At 34.0% G+C, this 18,475-nt stretch overlaps 1 protein-coding gene across 1 annotated transcript in view; it reads left to right on the top strand.

Moving 5' to 3' along the window:
* Window positions 1-1,203: 1,203 nt before the first annotated feature.
* Window positions 1,204-18,475, top strand: part of LOC144381304 (uncharacterized) — a 112,969-nt gene continuing 95,697 nt past the window's right edge. Inside the window, exons 1-2 of the mRNA XM_078068241.1 lie at window positions 1,204-1,250; window positions 1,607-1,812. Of these exons, the coding sequence (XP_077924367.1) occupies window positions 1,204-1,250; window positions 1,607-1,812 (253 nt within the window). The remainder of the gene's footprint in view (window positions 1,251-1,606; window positions 1,813-18,475) is intronic.

The raw sequence follows: 18,475 nt of genomic DNA, 5'->3' as shown, positions 1-18,475 counted from the left end.
CCACAATCTATGTTTTTAATAATCCGTATTTGAGAAAGGTCTTTTGAAGTCGGTTATTGCAAAGGAAACTAAGACGGAAAGTTCACTGTGTAAGTGCTTACAAATAATGAAATGCATTTCTTCTCCAACTACTACTCAAAAGTGATATGTAATTATGATTTTGTTTTCTAATTTTCACCCTATTTCATATATACTATGTTGACATTGCATACAAATATGAATAGAGTAAGTAAAATGGCCAATATTCTGAAGTGTTTTATTCCTTTTATAAGGTCATGACAAGCTATGGAGTCCTCTGTGATTAGAATGTTAGAGGTTAAGGGTAAACATAGACGAGATGGGAGGACATTTGCTGCTTCAGATAGAATCAGGAGATACTATAATTTAGAAGAGTACTTCAGGGTTCAGTTAAAAAGAAATGTTGATTAACTTCGTAGACTCAAAGCGATATACTGAATTTCAAGCCAGAGGGGACACTGTCTTGCTTCTAGCTTCTCTATTCCTCAATCACCTGAAATGGAATTATGTCTCTTCAAGAAAAGGCTATTGGTTGCCTTAGTGTATATAGATACATATTTTTTTTTTTTCTTTCAGATCCCCCAGCTTCCTTATTCCATAACTGCCAGGCCTATATTGTGGTTTAGATGTTATGGAGTTTGGAAATAATTCTGTAATAGTCTGACAACTATTTTACATATGCAAGATTAAGAGTAATCCTGTGAGGTTTTTCACAGACTAGTAAAGTCAGGATTAGTTGACCAGAATGAAAGGGTTTCAGTGTAAAGGTAAAGTACACACTTTAGGAAGAAAAAAGGCATAGTAGTTAAAACTATGTTTTTGGTATAGGAAAATTAAAAAAAAAAGTATCAATGAAACAGGATAGACCACACAACATCAGGTGATGCTATATGTTGAAGTCTGCTTGGTTTAAAATGGAGAAATTTCATGTCTGTTGTGAAAAGGTTTAGTTTTTCATCTTTCATGATATATGAAAATGAATTCCCCGCTGGATTTGAGCATTTATTAAAAGATATAAAACCATGGGATAATTAGATTTATGATAGCATCTGTCAACTGAAAAAAAAAAAAAAGGTAAACTTGAATTACCAGAAATTGAGTTTATTCAGGAATAGCAAAAGAATTGCAAATCAGAAGGCAAAATATACCAAGCTTTTGCGAGCCTGAGGGCCTCAGCAGGCTGCAATGGGCAAGGAGTGCAAAGAGTGGGAAGTCCAGCCAGAATCCAAGCAGTAAGTTTACTGGGCTTGAGGAGAGGGAAAGATTCTTCGTGGATGTTCCTTTGCCCAGAGAGAAGTTTCCCTCTTTTTTAAATGGAGAGATTCCAAGTGGAGAGTATTTTTTTTTCTTATTTATTCATGAGAGAGAGAGAGAGAGCGAGCGAGCACAGTTTTTTTAATGGGCATTCACAAGAAATCAGGCCTAGGTTTCCCTAAGAGCGCATGCGTGAGATACTCCATTTCGGAAACTCAGAAGCTTGGTTTCGGTTTTAGACTGAAATCCTTCCGCGCGTGGCGCGTTTACATCACTCCAGATGCTTTTCTTGCAACGGGGCTTGACGTTGTGCTCTTCGGGTTTACTCCTGAAGGCAAGTAAAAGAACTTCCCGAACAGATATGTGAGAGACAGCAGAAACTGTGCTCTTCCCACAGCGTGAGGCCCTCGAGTGGAGACAGTAGCCTTCTCCTGGGAGGCGATCCTGGATCCCCTGTTACTGAAACTGCTGATGGTGGCCACGGATGGCGATTCTGCAAGGGGAAATCGAGGCTTGAAATTTTTGGACCTTTATTGCAACGTGAGTTCCTTTTGACATTGACGTGGGAGGAGGGGAATTAATATTGTTAGCCTTTCAATATATTCCTCATTACCAGGGTTAGAAAAATTCCCAATTTTTGGTGTTGAGATCCCAGAAACTCTCAAGAGGTTTCTTTCAGTTAGAGAGACTTTGAAATAATAACCTGTTTTTCAGATTCCAAGTGGAGAGTTTTTTTTTTTTTTTCTTACTTATTTATTTGAGAGAGAGAGAGAGAGGGAGAGAGCGAGCACAAGCCAGGGGAGCGGCAGGCAGAGGGAGGGGGAGAAGCAGACTCCCCGCCGAGCAGGGAGCCCGATGGGGAGCTCCGTCCAGGACCCCAGGATCATGACCTCGGCCAAAGACGCTTAACCGGCTGAGCCACCCAGGTGTCCCCCCAAGTGGAGAGTATTTCTAACATGCTTAGATAGCTTTGACAATGTCTTCTTATTGGAAAACTAAGTTACTGTTGTTTTTATGGCTATTTCTTACTGAAATTCACATTAAAATTTGTCTAAAAGGTTTTTGTTTTTTCATTCATGTTTTAGTATATCATTTTTTATTTAACTGTTTTTGTAGAATTAAATATATAAGATTTACCTCTGAAAGGCAAAAAAAAAAAAAAAAAGTAAATATCAACCTAGAGCACATGATTTATTTATTTTAAAAATTTATTCATCTTTGCCATGATTCTTTTTAATAGCACACCTGAATTAATCTAGGATGGGAAAATTCATTTATGATTTTAAAATGAATGCCCCTTTAAAAAGGTGCACTTTTTTCTCACCCTTAAAGTTAGTAGCTTGGATTTAGGTGGCTTTCTCATAACTTATGTAACATTTTTATGTTTAAAATAAGGACGTGCTTGGGAGCATGAGATCTGATTTATAGATTGGAGACTATAACAAGAACTCTGTTTCTGTGCTCTGAAATTTTACATATGAAGAAGAATTTTAGATATAAAGACAGAAATGTTATTGATTTTATAGTTTATTCTAACTTTAATAATTATGAATAAAATGGATTAAAAATTAAAGGTTATGGCATTTAAGAACATCATTTTAATATGGCGCTGTTCTCTTAAATTGCTGATGGTCACAGAATCCCTGCTGATTTGTATTGTGTTCAGCAACATTTGCGAATTTTCTTTTTTTATCTGAGAAGAATGTGTTATATTTCAGTGAATTATAGGTGGCAGTATACACAGCTAAATTCTATGTTTTATTGCAGGTAGATAGAAAATATCTCAGTTGGTTAACAATTTCATATTTAAGCTTATTGTAATTCTAACTGCTATTCTAACTCCCAATTCTAGCTCCCCTCTCCTTTTTGTTTTTAATGTAAGAACATCAGATAAACTCTCTCACATAAGAGCATGCTCCTGGGAAGTATTTTAAAGCTCAGGTTTATTCTGAAAGGTACAAAGGTTTTTTTTTTTTTTTTTTTTTTTTGTAATGTTGTTAAAGATACATTAGAAACAGTATAATATTCACTGACCAGTTGACTTAATATTAACATCAGAATTTTAAAGCTGAAAGTCTTCTTAGAATTACATATCAAACCAATGACAAGAGACTTTTTATTCTGTCTCTCCATCTTGTTTTAAAAGTTACAAGCAAATGTGTTTTGACTGCTAATTGTAAAAATTCAATACTTTCTTGATTTACTATCTTGAAGTGTGATATCTATCTTTGAGAATAAGTACAAAATTGCTGTTCTTTATGCCTCATATCCACTCTGAAAGCATTATATTCATGAGTATGATTATAAAATTATACATGATGTAGAGAAACAGAAAAACTTTAAATTGATTATCACTACTCATACCCATCTTACAGAGAATAAGAACATTAGGCATTAGAGTGGTCCATTGACACCATTCCTTCCAGAAATTTTCACAAAGTGCATCCAAAGGTTTTATGAAGGTTCCTCAGAGACATAAGGGGGTTGAAAGATGGGGCAGAGTGGAGGTGAGAGCCAAAGAGGCAAGCAGGTCACACTCTGGTGCCCTGCAATTTTCCTCTTGTTTTGTTTTACATATTGAACTTTGTAAAATAATCTCTTTCCCTTTGAAACTAAAACCATTTTATCTAATCCAAAATCCTATGTATAAAGGAGAAAATTGAGAATGGAGTAGATTCAGCTACTTGCTGAGGGTCAAGTCAATAATTAGTAGTGTAGGGCTGACATTACCCAATACTGCTACTGTACTGCTAACCAAGTAAGTGGTATTTACTTTGTGTATGTGTTTCTCCATTGCGGGGAGTTTTTTATGTTTGCTTGCTTGCTTGCTTTGTTTATCCCTTTCCCCACCATAATTTGTTTATTCATTTTAATGCAGTTACTTTGCAATTTTTGGCCTCTATGTAGCTTATAATTTTCAAATAGATTTGCTTGCTTGCAAATGCTCACATTAATGCTGGGCAATTGTTTTAGGATCATTTGGTTCTCTCAAGCTGATATTGAAGCATTATTAATTCTAATAAGAAATAAGTAGACTTAGAGAAATTCAGGAACTGTTTTTCAGATTTTTTTCAAGGTCCAAAAGATAAGTTCTCAAAACTTGAATGTTTCTTAAGTACTTACCAACAGGTTTTATTGTTTTTTGATAAGATGTGGTTCTCTAGCATTTGGAAGTCTGAATACCCTTAAGCGTTTGGAGTCTAAAGTAGGCATAGACCTGTAGAAATGTAAGAAGACATTAGCTAAATGTATTGCGCTAAGTTTATTTGAAAAACAAATTGAAACCATGAAAATGTTAGGAGACCAACCCCAAACCTCCTCCTATTTGGGTTGGAGAAATGCTGTGGACCCCAGGATTTAGCCTCCCTGTTTTTGAATAATTTACTCTCTCAGATAGCTTTTGAGTCGAATAGTTATGTTAAGAATGATATCTTTTCACCTGAAAGAAATACTATGCTTGGAGCTGTCATATTCCCGCAGGATATGTCTTTCTAAGAATGTTTTATTATTATATTAGTTGAGATTTCAATCTTTCCCACTATGGATGCCTAGGTTTAATAAAAAAATAAATAAATAAAAATCTTCAAGATGTCGATGGATATTGCAGTGTGAGTACGGTTGACTTATTTTGCATGTTTGGCTAGAGCCTAGGAAAAAATCATTTATTTAGGTTGTGCTTGCATGAACCTGTATGATAATCTAGATTTCAAGTTTATGAACTCAAGTTTATTAAATATAGGGCCTTCCCCAGAAGTTAATACATTGTTATGCTCCATGTAACTTCAATTTGAAATAAAAAATGGCAAGAGATTTTGGTTCATTCATTTATTCATTCCAAGAAATGCATATTCAGCACCTACCATGTGTCAAGGTGTTCAGGATATATTAGTGAATAAAACAGACAAATGTTCTTGCCTTCATTTTAGTGCGTGTGTGTACAGACAACAACAAATGAATGTATTAAATAAATAAATCATCTAGTATGTCAGAAGGTGAAAAGTGCTTTGGAGAATAGGAAAAGCTGAACAGGTTAAGAGGATCTTTTAATTTAAGAGTAAGTATCTCCGAAATTTATGAGTGTTATAGAATTCAGAGATGAAATAGAGTGTGTTATTAGTAAGTGACTAGGGTTGTTTTGCTATGGGAAGAGAAAACAAACACAACTTTAGCTGTTCTTTTTTAAGATTTCCTTCAGGAGTTGCTTCAAAGTAGATTTCTCATTAGCCATTAAATTGAGTGTTTTCCCACTAGGCAATTTGCCCCAAACACTAAATTAGTGGGAGAACCACTAAAATAACTTTGTCATTCTAATGGCAAGAAGGCTTTTAAAGAAGAGGTAAAGGGATATTTGGATAGAGAGTAGGTTTCCTCTTTTTTTTTTTTTTTGGCAGAAACGTAAGGTAGTATTTAAGAATGTGTCAGTGGAGGTGTAACTGTGGTTTAAGTTGTTGAGTTCCCAGAAGGAGACCTTGGAAGAATTTCTTGGTTACATTATCAAAACCCTTATCTTCCATGAGGAATGGCTAAAGAATAAAAAGATCAATTAAAAGCGAAAAAGAAAATGTAGTTATTGTCATTTGAACAAGTAAGTTTCATATGGAAACTGACGACAAAGAACTTTATCAAACTTAACTGGTCCAAGAGCCTGCCTCCATTGCCCTTTGCAAAAATACCGTTCTTATGCAAGCAATGGTCTTAGAACAACTCATGTCCTCTGTGAATGCGTACTCTGTGATTACAAAATGCTCACTCTTGTTTTAATGCTCGAAAGATTTTCTCCTGCCTGCCTCAATTTCCTAGTTTTATTTTAGCAAAATGCCTATCTCCCAAGCTTACTTATTTATTTGCTACTAACTTCATATACTTATTTACTCACTTATTTAAAAATGTGAAATGAAGTCCTGTATATTTGGGACATTGTGCTCGGTGCTTACAAAAACTTTTTCTAGTTAAAAAATTTCATATGAGGTGGCGCCTGGGTGGCTCAGTCGTTAAGCGTCTGCCTTCGGCTCAGGTCATGATCCCAGGGTCCTGGGATCGAGCCCCGCATCGGGCTCCCTGCTCCGCAGGAGGCCTGCTTCTCCCTCTGGTGCTCCCCTTGCTTGTGCTCCCTCTCTCCCTGCCTCTCTCTCTGTCAAATAAATAAATAAAAAAAATAAAATCTTTTTAAAAAAAATTTCATATGAAAAGTGATAAGGTGATATGACTAGTCTGAGTACCTGATTTGAGAGCCATTGTTTAGTTCTTTCTAGCTTATCGCTATATAGATTAGAAAAGAAGAGATGGATGACAGGCAGGATGTGGGTAGAAGTAACACCAGATTTGAAAGCAGAGAGACAGAAATCTGTATGAATTAAGTTGAGTGCTATATGTACATAATGTTTTTGCCTATAGTCCTTTTAATAAGAAAGAGACATTTTTAATACGTTTCAGAATGATTTCAACACAGTGGTCCACATTTATACAAAGTTAATAATACATTAATGGTAATCCTTTACATTTATGTATTTAAGATGTTTGTGAAGTCCTTGATTAGTTATTTTTAAGAAGTTCTTTTGTAAAGAAAATTATTTTGTGTGGATTATATTTTTAGACTTTGATGAATAAATTATACCATTATAGATTATATTTAATCTATTTTTTAAAAGATGCTCCATATATATTTAGCTTTCTGATTTGCCATACTTGATTTGCTGCAAACCTATTTTTTTACAAAAAGAATTTCCTATTTTACAGATTTGCAATGCAGTTAATGAATATATTTTTAATCCTAAATGTTAGAACAATCATGTTTATATCATTCTTGCATTTACATACACTGAGCTCAGTACAGTACACCATATATATAATTATCTTATACATGCTTGAGGATGTCTTGTTTCTAATAATTTCATCACATGCAATTGGAAATGTGTGTTTTAGTTTCTATAGAATGATTGTTAAATTTCATATAATATCTTTCTGGGAGAAATTAAGAAGCACAAAGCTACCTATTTAATTAGCCTACTTGTATCCACAGAAGAATCTTTAGTTGTAAAAAGTCAGAGAGAGCTTGCCTTTAGTTAATTGAATCAGGGGATTTTTTACCTTTTTACATTTCTCTGTACTCATTTGATTTAGTTTTATTCACTCTAAATGACTCACTAAAAAGTTCCAGACTGCATACTTTTGTCTAAGTAATATTTTGTTGAAGCCTCTCTATGGTCAAATCTAGGGTCAATATCAGTCGTATTTTGTTACCAGAAAGGCATGAATATGTTTTTATGATAAAGAAGTATTCAAATATGGAAATAGATTTCATTGATCTTTAGGAGTAAGGGATTTAATATTTTGACATATACTGAATAGTTCAAAATGCAGTTTGAGAGCTTCTTAATCTGTCATGTGGATATTGGTAAACCACAGGTGTGGAGAACTTGGCTTACATATAGATTCTTCCATCCGCAGTTCATTTTAGTGTTTACGAAGATGAACTTTATCTGTTTCAGCTTAATATTTCTTTGAAAGGACAGTCCTGATTTAGAAGCAATTGAATAAAAGTCATCATGCTTTTAATTACTTTATAAAAATAACCTGATCTTTCCCCCTTTGAATACTCTAAATTAGATTAAACTTTTCGGGGAGAAACAAAGCAGAGGGGAGTTGCTAGTGGAGAAGGTTTTGAAGCCCAATATAAGTTACCAATCCTTTTATGGAATAAAGGAAACTAAGAAAAACAGCTGCTGCCATTTCACCTCAATAACTCTAGTGGCTCCTAGTGAAATCATTTTGAGACTTCTGAGTAGAAATAGTTTAAAGGTCTATTGTAAAAGAAACAATAATTTTATTCATTAATTAGACTCATCAGAGACTGCTTTGATTTTGCAAAAGTGAATAACCTTTTATTCCCTGGTTATAGTTAAATCCTTAAGCTCATTTGATTTCCTGTGCCCCATTCGATTTCACTTTAAAGTTTCACTTTTACAAATGTGTTATACCAGGCCAGTCCAATTAATGTTTTCCTTTCCCTTTCACTTTAATAAAAAAGCAAAGAATAACTTTTCTTAAAATGAACACAAGACAGGGCACCTGGGTGGCTCAGTTGGTTAAGCGATTGCCTTCGGCTCAGGTAATGATCCTGGAGTCCCGGGATCGAGTCCCGCATCGGGCTCCCTGCTCAGCAGGGAGTCTGCTTCTCCCTCTGACCCTCCCCCCCTCTCATGTGCTCTCTCTCTCTCAAATAAATAAATAAATTATTTAAAAAAAAAATGAACACAAGACAGGGGGAACATAAATTGCAGAATTGAATGCACAAGTAATAGAATGAGTAACATTTTGTTTATGTGTTTCCTACCTCAACTCAGATAGATGATGAAGACTGTCTTTTTTTCCTTACCAGTGATTGTTTTTATGTTGTAAAATATTGGGTTTTTATGGAGATTATTTTCAGTTTTTTTTTACTTTTTAGTTGAGGTTGATTCAAAGGCAGAATTTATGCCAACATTTGGGATTTTGCTGTCTGGCGTCTAATATATATTAATTCACCCTTGATTAATTTAGAATTCTGAAAATTTCAGTGTAGTATTGAACTTTTTTGACAGAGTGGAAAGGAGTATACTAAACAAATAAATAGCGTAAAAAATTATATAGGAGAAGTACACATACTTAGAGATCAAGCAGTTTTCAAAGTTTTAAAAATAGTTGAAAATGTTCAAAGCATTATTTTTCAATCACTGACATGACAGTTTCAACTTATTAATTATAGCATTTATGTTCCTAAGAAATATTTCTTTGTTTTAGATTTTAGCATATTTCAGTTTACAGTTGCTTAAAAGTAACTAATTTTTAATTTAATTTTTTAATGTAATACATTTACATACATTTTAACTAAATAGTTCAATGTGCCAAAAACTGGGATTTTCTGCTCCCACCCTCCCCATCCAAGATACCCAGTCACCAAGGACAAGTATTTTGAACTTTATAAGCTTTTTCTTTTGACATTTCTAGCTATGTATTTAAATGCCTCATGGATATTTTTATTTCTTGACCTCTAAGTCTTGGACTGCATATAGCTGTTGATATCCCAGAGCAGAAGCTCTTTTAACAATCCACTCATATGGCATGCCTGGGTGGCTCAGTCGTTGAGCTTCTGCCTTCGGCTAGGGTCATGGTCCCGGGGTCCTGGGATTGAGCCCCATGTCAGGCTCGCTGCTCGGCTGGAAGCCTGCTTCTCCCTCCCCCACTCCCCCCTGCTTGTGTCCCCTCTCTCTGGCTATGTCTCTCTCTGTCAAATAAATAAAATCTTAAAAAAAAAAAAAAAATCCACTCATACATATAAAAACATGCTTCTACACTTATCCCACTGGGGTCTTATAATTTTGGTTAAAACATTAGTTGGTATTTACATTATTATAAGTATGTAATTTGTTTATATCTAGATGAGTTAAATGCTATATACTATGAATGTTAATTGCTTTCTTTTGCAATGGATTTTATCTGGAGTGGATGATAAATTATGTCTTTAATTTGTATATACCTATCACTCCAAGTTCTCCAGAAACAGTATAAAATTCCCTCAATACATATGTATCAGATAACCTATTAGATTCTTTTGTTGTTTTCCCTTTTCACTACCAGCGTCTTATTCTATTCTGCAGCAACTGAGCTGCAGGTCAGAGATACAGTTATCAATCCCTGGACTTCCTTTAACCATCATCCTATGTGTTCTCTTGTGTTCACTTTACATTTATCCTCCTTCTAGATTATTCCTTAATTTTAGGTGAATGTGTCCTCCAGAAACGTATGAGAAAGGGGTGTGTCTTGGGAGTCGCATTTTTGAGATTGTACAATTCTGAAAAACATTGTTGAACATTGTATTTGACTGAAGATCTAATTCTAGTTCAGAAATGTTTATTTTTCCAAAAGTTGAATATTCCATTTTTTCTAGCTTCCAGGGTTGCTCTTGAAAAATCTGACATTCTGATTCTAAACCTAGCTCTGTGTCATGTGACCTATTGTGCTAATTTATCTTTCCAGAAGATTTTAGGGTTATCTCTTTATCTTTGGCATTCTGAAATTTCAAGATGATACAACCTGTGTGCTACTCCACATAAAACAAAAAAACACATTTCATTGAGCTGAGTACTCACTGGACCATTTTGCATTCTAAAATATGTGTGTTTTTAAAAATACTTACATTTAAATATATATATATATATATATGTATCTTTCAGTTTTTGGAAATATTTTGATACTATTTCTTAAATTTACTTTATTTTGCTGTTCTAATTTTTCTTGAAACTTAATTAACTTAGTGCCTTAATTTTATTATATTTTCCTATCTATTTTCCATGTCTTTGTGATTTTTTCCCTGCTGTCTAAATTTTTTCTCAGTTTGATCTTCCAAGTTTTCTACTGGGTATTATTATGTATAAAAGAGTTCATTGGATGCTCAGTGTATAAGGGTCACTTTGGGAATGATACCTGTCCCTCACAGTAGGAAGAATCATTTAATCAAGGATCCTTAAATATGAATGTTTGGGATCATTTATCCTGGACTAATTTTCATAAAGCAGGATCTTCTAATCTCTTGCAGATAAACATAACATGGGTCGGGAATGCCACTTTTGACTCTGCAGATTTTCGTTCTAAACCTTCTGTTTTTATTTGAGTACCTCACCCCCACCTGTTACCTTTGTCTGGTGACCCAGAGATAAAAGCCTCTTGTACTTACCATTTCCATAAAGTTAATGTGTGTTGAGGGGAGGGAAGGGTAGTTTTAGGACTGGGAGGAAGATTAAAAAGATCTGAGAAGTGATCTATACCATCTTTTAACAAATCTCCTTATTTTCAGTCGTATCCCGTGTGTTCTACTGGTAACTCCAATTCCTGAGTAATTCAGTGGTGTCTAAGGAGGGATATGGCTTGCTTCCTGTGAGAGCACTTTAGCATTGGCTTTGTTCACAATGCTATGTCAGTTATCATGTATCCATCTACTTTTCTTTTACCAAAAAATTGCCTGACATCTCTCATCTGCTGTGGTGTCTTCTCTTTCTCTTCTGTGTATGTAACTTCTTAAAAATTAATTTACTTGTCATTTTAATACAGTTTTGAGAGGCATCAGAGGGAAGCCATGTTCAACTAGAAGTCACGTAGTATAATTTTAATTTGTGATACTCACGAAAATTCAAAATTGTTATTATTTTATTTTAGTGAATGCACATTAATAACTGTTTACGTTAGCTGAGATGGCAAAATGTTCTTGTGAGAAATTATTACTTGCTAACTACAGAATTCAAATCTGATCTTTCTTCCACTGGAATAAAATAGGTATGATTTAAAAATACGTATATTTATATACTGATTGAATTCCTTCATCAGTAAAAATGTATCACTAATCATACCAGAGTGTTCAATTTGATTTTCTATAGTATTCAGTTCCAAATGTTAAAAAATGTATGGATGAGACATCCTGTGAGTAATATTGGAATCTGTGTTTAGCCTATTGCTAGAAAAATTGCCACTGTTGTTGTCCATGCATTTTAGACATTGCTGATGCTTATAAAAATATTGATATCATTGGCCAATATCATAAAATGTCCTGTTCAAATGTATAGAATTCAGTAAGCATATTGATATGTAGCATTAAATTTCTGTAATTGAGTTAGAGAGAAGAATGTACTATTGAAATGGGGGTAAACTCAGGGTGGAGATGAATTCAAGTCAATTCAAAGTAATATCGTTGACTATTTCATATTACAAATGAGAGAGGAAGTATCCGAGGGAATGTAGGTTTTGAATAAGTGGTCATATACTGATATGATTAATTGAGACATGATACATGGGAAAGAAGTTTGGGGGAGACAACTGTTTTGGTTTCAGATGCGTTGACCTTGAGGATCTTTTGAAATATTAAATAGCAATCTGTAATATAGGACTGGACCTCATCAGAAAGGTTTGATTCAAATATATAGAATTGATTGAATTAGCTGAGCTGCACAGAACAGGAAGACTCCCATATCACAGGTGCTTAAACAAGATAGAGACTTTTTTCACTTTTGTGGAAGAAGCACAGTGGGAGGCAACTTAGGCTGAATTGAGCACTAAAATGTCATTCATCCAGACTTAGTTCAGATATTCATTCTGCCATTACAAGGTGTGGCACTCCTTCCACAAGGTCCAAAATTTCTAGTGTAAATGCTCTATCACAGCTGTGTCTCCACTAGCAAAATGGAGGAAGGCATAGCTCCTGCCTTTTAAAGAGTCTTAGCCAAACTTCCACCCCATTCTGTTTATACCTCTTTCACAAGAATTTAGTTGTATCTCACCAGGTTACCAGGAAGCCCTGGAAATACTGTCTTTTACTCTGGTAACATGGAAGGCTAAAAAGAAAACAAAAAAATGGCTTTTTATATTTAAATAGAAATAAGGGAATGGAATGGAGTATGCATCTCACAGTCCTATATTAAGTCACTGGCATATAGATTGCATTTTGAAATGTGGATATGTATAAATCACAGCATGTATATTAAAAAACCTTATTTTGAAGTCAGATTTTTGTGGATTGAGCAATGAATGGCAGATGAGGAACTAAAGAGAAACAGACAAATCCTTCAAAAGGCTTGGATGAGAGATGAGAGAAATAGGATAGTAGTCCAAAAACATAGGGTTTGTGAAGAATAAAGCTAACTCAGAAAGAGGTGACTCAGGAATGGAGGATGTGTTAAGGCTGATGACCAATCAATATTTATTAGGTGATGCTATCTATCGATGTATTTATATGCACTAACCCTTTGCTGTAGGTATTATCATCTCCATTTTATAAGTGAATAAACTTAGGTCTGAAAGATTAAATGACTTAAAATGAGACCCAGAGTTGCTAAATACTAGATCTAAGACTTTTATATGTAAGTGACCCTTTGTCAACCCATAATCCCAATTTACCTATTTCTTCTTAATTAGGCGGGATCTTCCTAGGGGCGCGTGGGTGGCTCAGTTGGTTAAGTGATCGGCTCTGGGTTTCAGCTCAGGTCATGATCTCAAGGTCATGATCTCAGAGTCAGGAGATTGAGCCCCGCTTTGGGCTCTGTGCTCAGCGCAGAGTCTGCTTAAGGTTCTTTCCTTCTCCCTCCCCTGCTGCCTCTTCCTCCGAACGCTCTCTCTATAAATAAATAAATAAATAAATAAATAAATAAATAAATAAGTCTTTAAAAAAATTAGACAGGATCTCTACTCTGAACCACCATCCAACTTAATACTTCTGTTTTTAGTTAGGAAGGTAAGGAGCTCAGTGAAGGTGAATGGATAGATTTAGTCAGAATGGAGAATGAATGAGTAGGCTTTTAGTGGAAAAAATAATTCCTAATGATGACAAATTTCAAAACTGTTTTACCAGGAAACTAGATGAGGTGCCAAAGGTACATGTTCTAATTATGTTTCCAAAGCAGAAGCCGATCATCATATTTTAAATAAAATTAATACTACTATCCTCTTTGAACTATAAATATTGCCTTAATAAAGGGAATTAGCGCTTATGTTTTGCATTTCATTATTTTTAGTTTTAGTTGGTCTCTCATCATTTAAAAGTTTAAATAAAGCACAATTTTGATAACTGTGATGTTATAATTAGAATTAATTTTGTTTATGTGAAAATGATACCATGAAAATCTATGTAGTTGGTTACTACATTTTTAGATGATTTTGTTCTTTAGAACCATGCTTTGCACTAGAGGTTCAAAAATAAGTGTACAGAATAGAAAAAGAGTATGATTTCTTCTTAGGGAAGGACCAGTAGTTTATTTCCTAAGAAGTCTTCATTTAAGTGGATTTTTCAAGGTTGCTGAATAACCTGATTCTTTGAATGTATTGAAATTGTTTCTGTTTCTCTGGTATCATTTCTTATTGACCAACAGTATAAGACTGATGCATATTAGCAGAATGTATTTAACCACAACAATGAGTAACTTCACAGAGACCAGAGCTGTAAAGACCTGTGTGACTAGAGAACCTTCTTTACTTCATGTAGTTAAGCCTCCTCTGGGACCAGTTGCTAGGTGTTCCTGAAATGAGACTAAGGCAAATTTATTTCATTTAATTTTATAGTATTACTAAAATTATTTAATTTATTCATCTCTCATCTCATGATGGTCTTCTCTGAAGAATAGTCCATTATTAGTGGCACACTGTGAGGAGAGTATGTAAACCTGTATAATTATCCAGGCCCTCAGCATGTACAATGTACTGAGATCTTTTAATGCTTTTGTTTACCCTTTACCGTAGCATTTTCAGGTTGATGGTATTATTCTACATTCTGTTCTCATTCTACACATGAGAAAACTGAGGTTACAAAATATTATGAATTGTCCAAGGGTTGTAAATTATTGGGTCAGAATTGTAACCAAAGCCATTTCCACAGCCCAGAATGTAAAAGATTCAGTGTACAATATTGTCTATAGATTGCGTGTGTTAGTTCTTCAGGCTGCTGTATGAAGTTACCACATACTTAGTGGCTTAAAACGACATAAATTTGTTCTCTCAAAGGTGTGGAGGCCAGAAATCCAAAATCAAGTGTTGACTTCCTCCAAGGCCTCTAAGGAAGAATTCTCCTTTGCCTTTTCTAGCTTCTGGTGGCTCAGTTTTCCTTGGCATATGCCAATGTAACTCCAGTTGCCTCCTCCGTCTTTCCATGGCCTTCTTCCTTGTATCTCAGTGTCTCTTTTTTTCTGTGGATAATAAGGAAACTTGTTATTGGATTTAAGACCTGCCTTTATCCAGGATGGTCTCTAGAGATTCTTATCTTAACTACATTTGTAAAACTCTTACTCCAAATAAGATCACATTCTGAGGTTCTGGGTGGAAAGACCTTTCGGAAGATCACTTTTCAACCCATTACAGTGGGCATGGCCAAATTTTTAAAATATTTAAAAATTTTGAAATATAACAGAAGTACAGAAAAATATATAATACATAATGTACAACATAATTAATAATTATAAAGTGATCACCTGGTAGCCACCACCCATATCAAGACATAGAACATTCCCAGCAATCTGAAAATATGCTGTTTCCTTTAATGATTATCTCCCCATCTGTGTTATTAGAATTGTTCTGACTTTAAGTCAGTCACTTCCTTACTTTTCTTTAAAATTTTGCTATTCATGTAGTGAAATAATAATTTTATATATTTTTTAATTTTATATAAATGAAACATTATTACATATTTTATTTTGTGTTATGCTTTCAATTGAAACTATATTTATAGGAATCATAGATATCCTTGAGGGTGGCTGTGGTTAATTTGTTTTCTTTACAACTTGTAAATTTTATTTTTATTGCATATGTTTGTTATATTCTTTTTTTTTTGCCTATCACAAACACTATTGTTATGAACATTTCTGTATATTTATCCTCGTATAACTGTACAATTTTATGTGAGATATATGCTTATTAGATGAAAATGTATTTTCAAAGCAACTGTAGCAATATACCTCTGATCAACAGTTTATGTGAGTTCCCATTGCTCTCACATATTTAATAACCCATGGCATCGGCTGAAAATTTAGTTATCTGATAATTTCATAGGTGTGTAGCCAAATTCCATGACAGTTTTCACTTAAGTATCTCTGATTATCAATGAGTATCATAGATTTATTGGATTTGTACTTTTATGAACTGCCAGTTCAGTTCTTCTTCCCATTTTCCAATTTGTCTTTTCTTGTTACTTCTCTTTTATCTTATAATTCTGGGTAGGAGCCCATTTTTATTATATGTAATGTAAATATTTCCTATCATATAATGGTTGCATTTCTTCTCTTTTAGTGTATGTTTTGATGAGCAGTTCTTTTTTAACATCAGTTCAATCCATCTTTTTCTTTATGATTAGTGCTTTTAAAAAAATTTCTTATTCTTTCCTACCAATGCTACTGTTTGTAATTCCTTTTGTCTGTGCTTCTTTAACCAACCAAACCTTTTCTGACACATTCTTTTTTAGAGATGGTGGTATTTTTAGGTTACAATCAAGTCTTGCTTATTGGGAGCAATTCTGTCACTTTCAGGTGTGTTGTACATTTCTTGCATATTGATTTTTCTAGGTTAACTTGGAGGCCAATCTTTTTTTTTTTTTTTTAAGATTTTATTTATTTGACAGAGAGAGACACAGCGAGAGAGGGAACACAAGCAGGGGGAGTGGGAGAGGAAGAAGCAGGCTTCCCGCTGAGCAGGGAGCCCGATGTGGGGCTCGATCCCAGGACTCTTGGATCATGACCTGAGCCGAAGGCAGACGCTTAATGACTGAGCTACCCAGGCGCCCCTTGGAGGCCAATCTTAATTTGCTCATTTTCATCTTCTTGGGAGATTTGTTTACAGTGGGCCTTCACTATCTAGTAAGTATGGATAAAAGTGGGTTGGCTTTGAAGTTGGTTTTACTCTGATGGTGTTTTTGGATAAAGAATCTCCCCAACTGATTTCAGTGTTGGTCCTACTTCATGTTAGTTAGGAATCTGACTGCATGGAAAATTTCTTCTTTACCAGATATTTTACATGTGACATTTCAATTATCTCATGAAAGCTATAAATATATGTATATTTATATATAATACTTATATATATAATTATCATATTATTGATGAAAATTATGAGATTGAGTCACATTAAATAATATACTCAAGGAGAAACTAGGAAATTATGAGTTAAAATATGTTATCAACTCTCATTTTTTTTTTCAGACTCCTTTGATGTCTCTCCTTAAATGCAGTTTCAAACTTTAAAGTTACAAATTCACATATTTTACATGACATCGCCAATTTAAAAATAAGTGAAAGAGCCCTGCTCTAATTTAAACTACTTCCAAATTTCTCCCTATGAGCATTCTTGCCTTATCCATATTCAAATAAAATTATTTACATTTATAATCTTTTCAAAAGTTATTCCTGTTGTTTTACATGTTAGCTAATGTATTTTCTTTTTCTTTGAGGAATTTTGGGGTGAGTCATAGGGAGTCTTTCGAGGACAACTTGCTTAGCAAATAGACTTTCTTCCTTGTTTGCTTTTTAGCAAGTATTTTGGACAAGTGAAATAAGGGCAAGATGGGCAAGACAAGAAAAAAGATCCAATTAGAGAAGTTCACTTACCATTTGTCTGCAATAGATTTGACTATGGTTGACATTTTGAAAGTTGATTCCTAAGAAGATACTTATTTCCAGTTAAGCTAATACAGTTTTAGAATACATAAGTTTTATTTGCTTTAAAACCTTGAAAATCACACTTAGATGTTTGTGATAGGATAAGTTCCAACCTTATATTTCAGGAATTATTCTTTAGAAACAGACTCAGTAATTCCAAATGCTTCTACTAGATCCAAATCAGTGATGAAGGCTATACCTCTGAGGTTATGGGATAGGCAAGGGAAGTGGTAAATAAATAAATAAATAAATAAATAAATAAATAAATAAATAAAAATGGGAGTATCTATCAAAAGTTAGATATCTTTTGACCCTATTTATACAAAGTGATGAAAATATAGTAATGAATTGATAAATTTTGAGAAAAAAATGTATAATGTAGTGTCTAGTTCAATATAGTACCTTCAGATAAATATGCTCACAGTTGTGAGATTTTCTAATCCTCATTTGTCTCCTAGCATAAGGCTATGAATAATTTATTTTTTAATTAATTCTTAGAAATTACTATATTATCCATATAATACTGAATTCTAATGAACATCTAGTTATTCAAAATAAGACTGAACCTAGACTAGCATTAGCCACTAAATGATAAGCTGTATTCTGCACATGCTCCTATCTATGGTTGCTTTTTAGTATGATTTCTCATTTTGAAAAGTTTTAGTAGTTCCTAGGTTTGAAATCTAATTCTTTCAAAAGTTTTTTTTGTACTTTATAGTTATAATCACTTGTCTTTCAGAAGAACAATAGAAAAGGTGGCTATTATATGCTTGTCTCTCAGATGAATTATATTCTATGTAATGCTGCTGTTGTCCAAACACAAATACATTGTCTTACTAGTTGATACAGATTGAAATCTGAGTAATCTATATTATCATTCTTCTGGGTGTTGGGGTTTTCCCTGAAAATCATGCTTTTCAATTTCCTTTGAGTCTCTTTGGCTCAATCTTCTGCTGTTGTAATCATTAGAAGTCCTTAGAGAGTGGAATTTCTCAAAATGTAGACAGTTTTATTCAGAACATGAGCCCTCAGGCATTTCTTTTCAT

Source organism: Halichoerus grypus, chromosome 3 (genome assembly GCF_964656455.1).
Source record: "Halichoerus grypus chromosome 3, mHalGry1.hap1.1, whole genome shotgun sequence".
NCBI classification, from domain to species: Eukaryota; Metazoa; Chordata; class Mammalia; order Carnivora; family Phocidae; genus Halichoerus; species Halichoerus grypus.
This window is presented reverse-complemented; position numbering and strand designations above follow the sequence as displayed.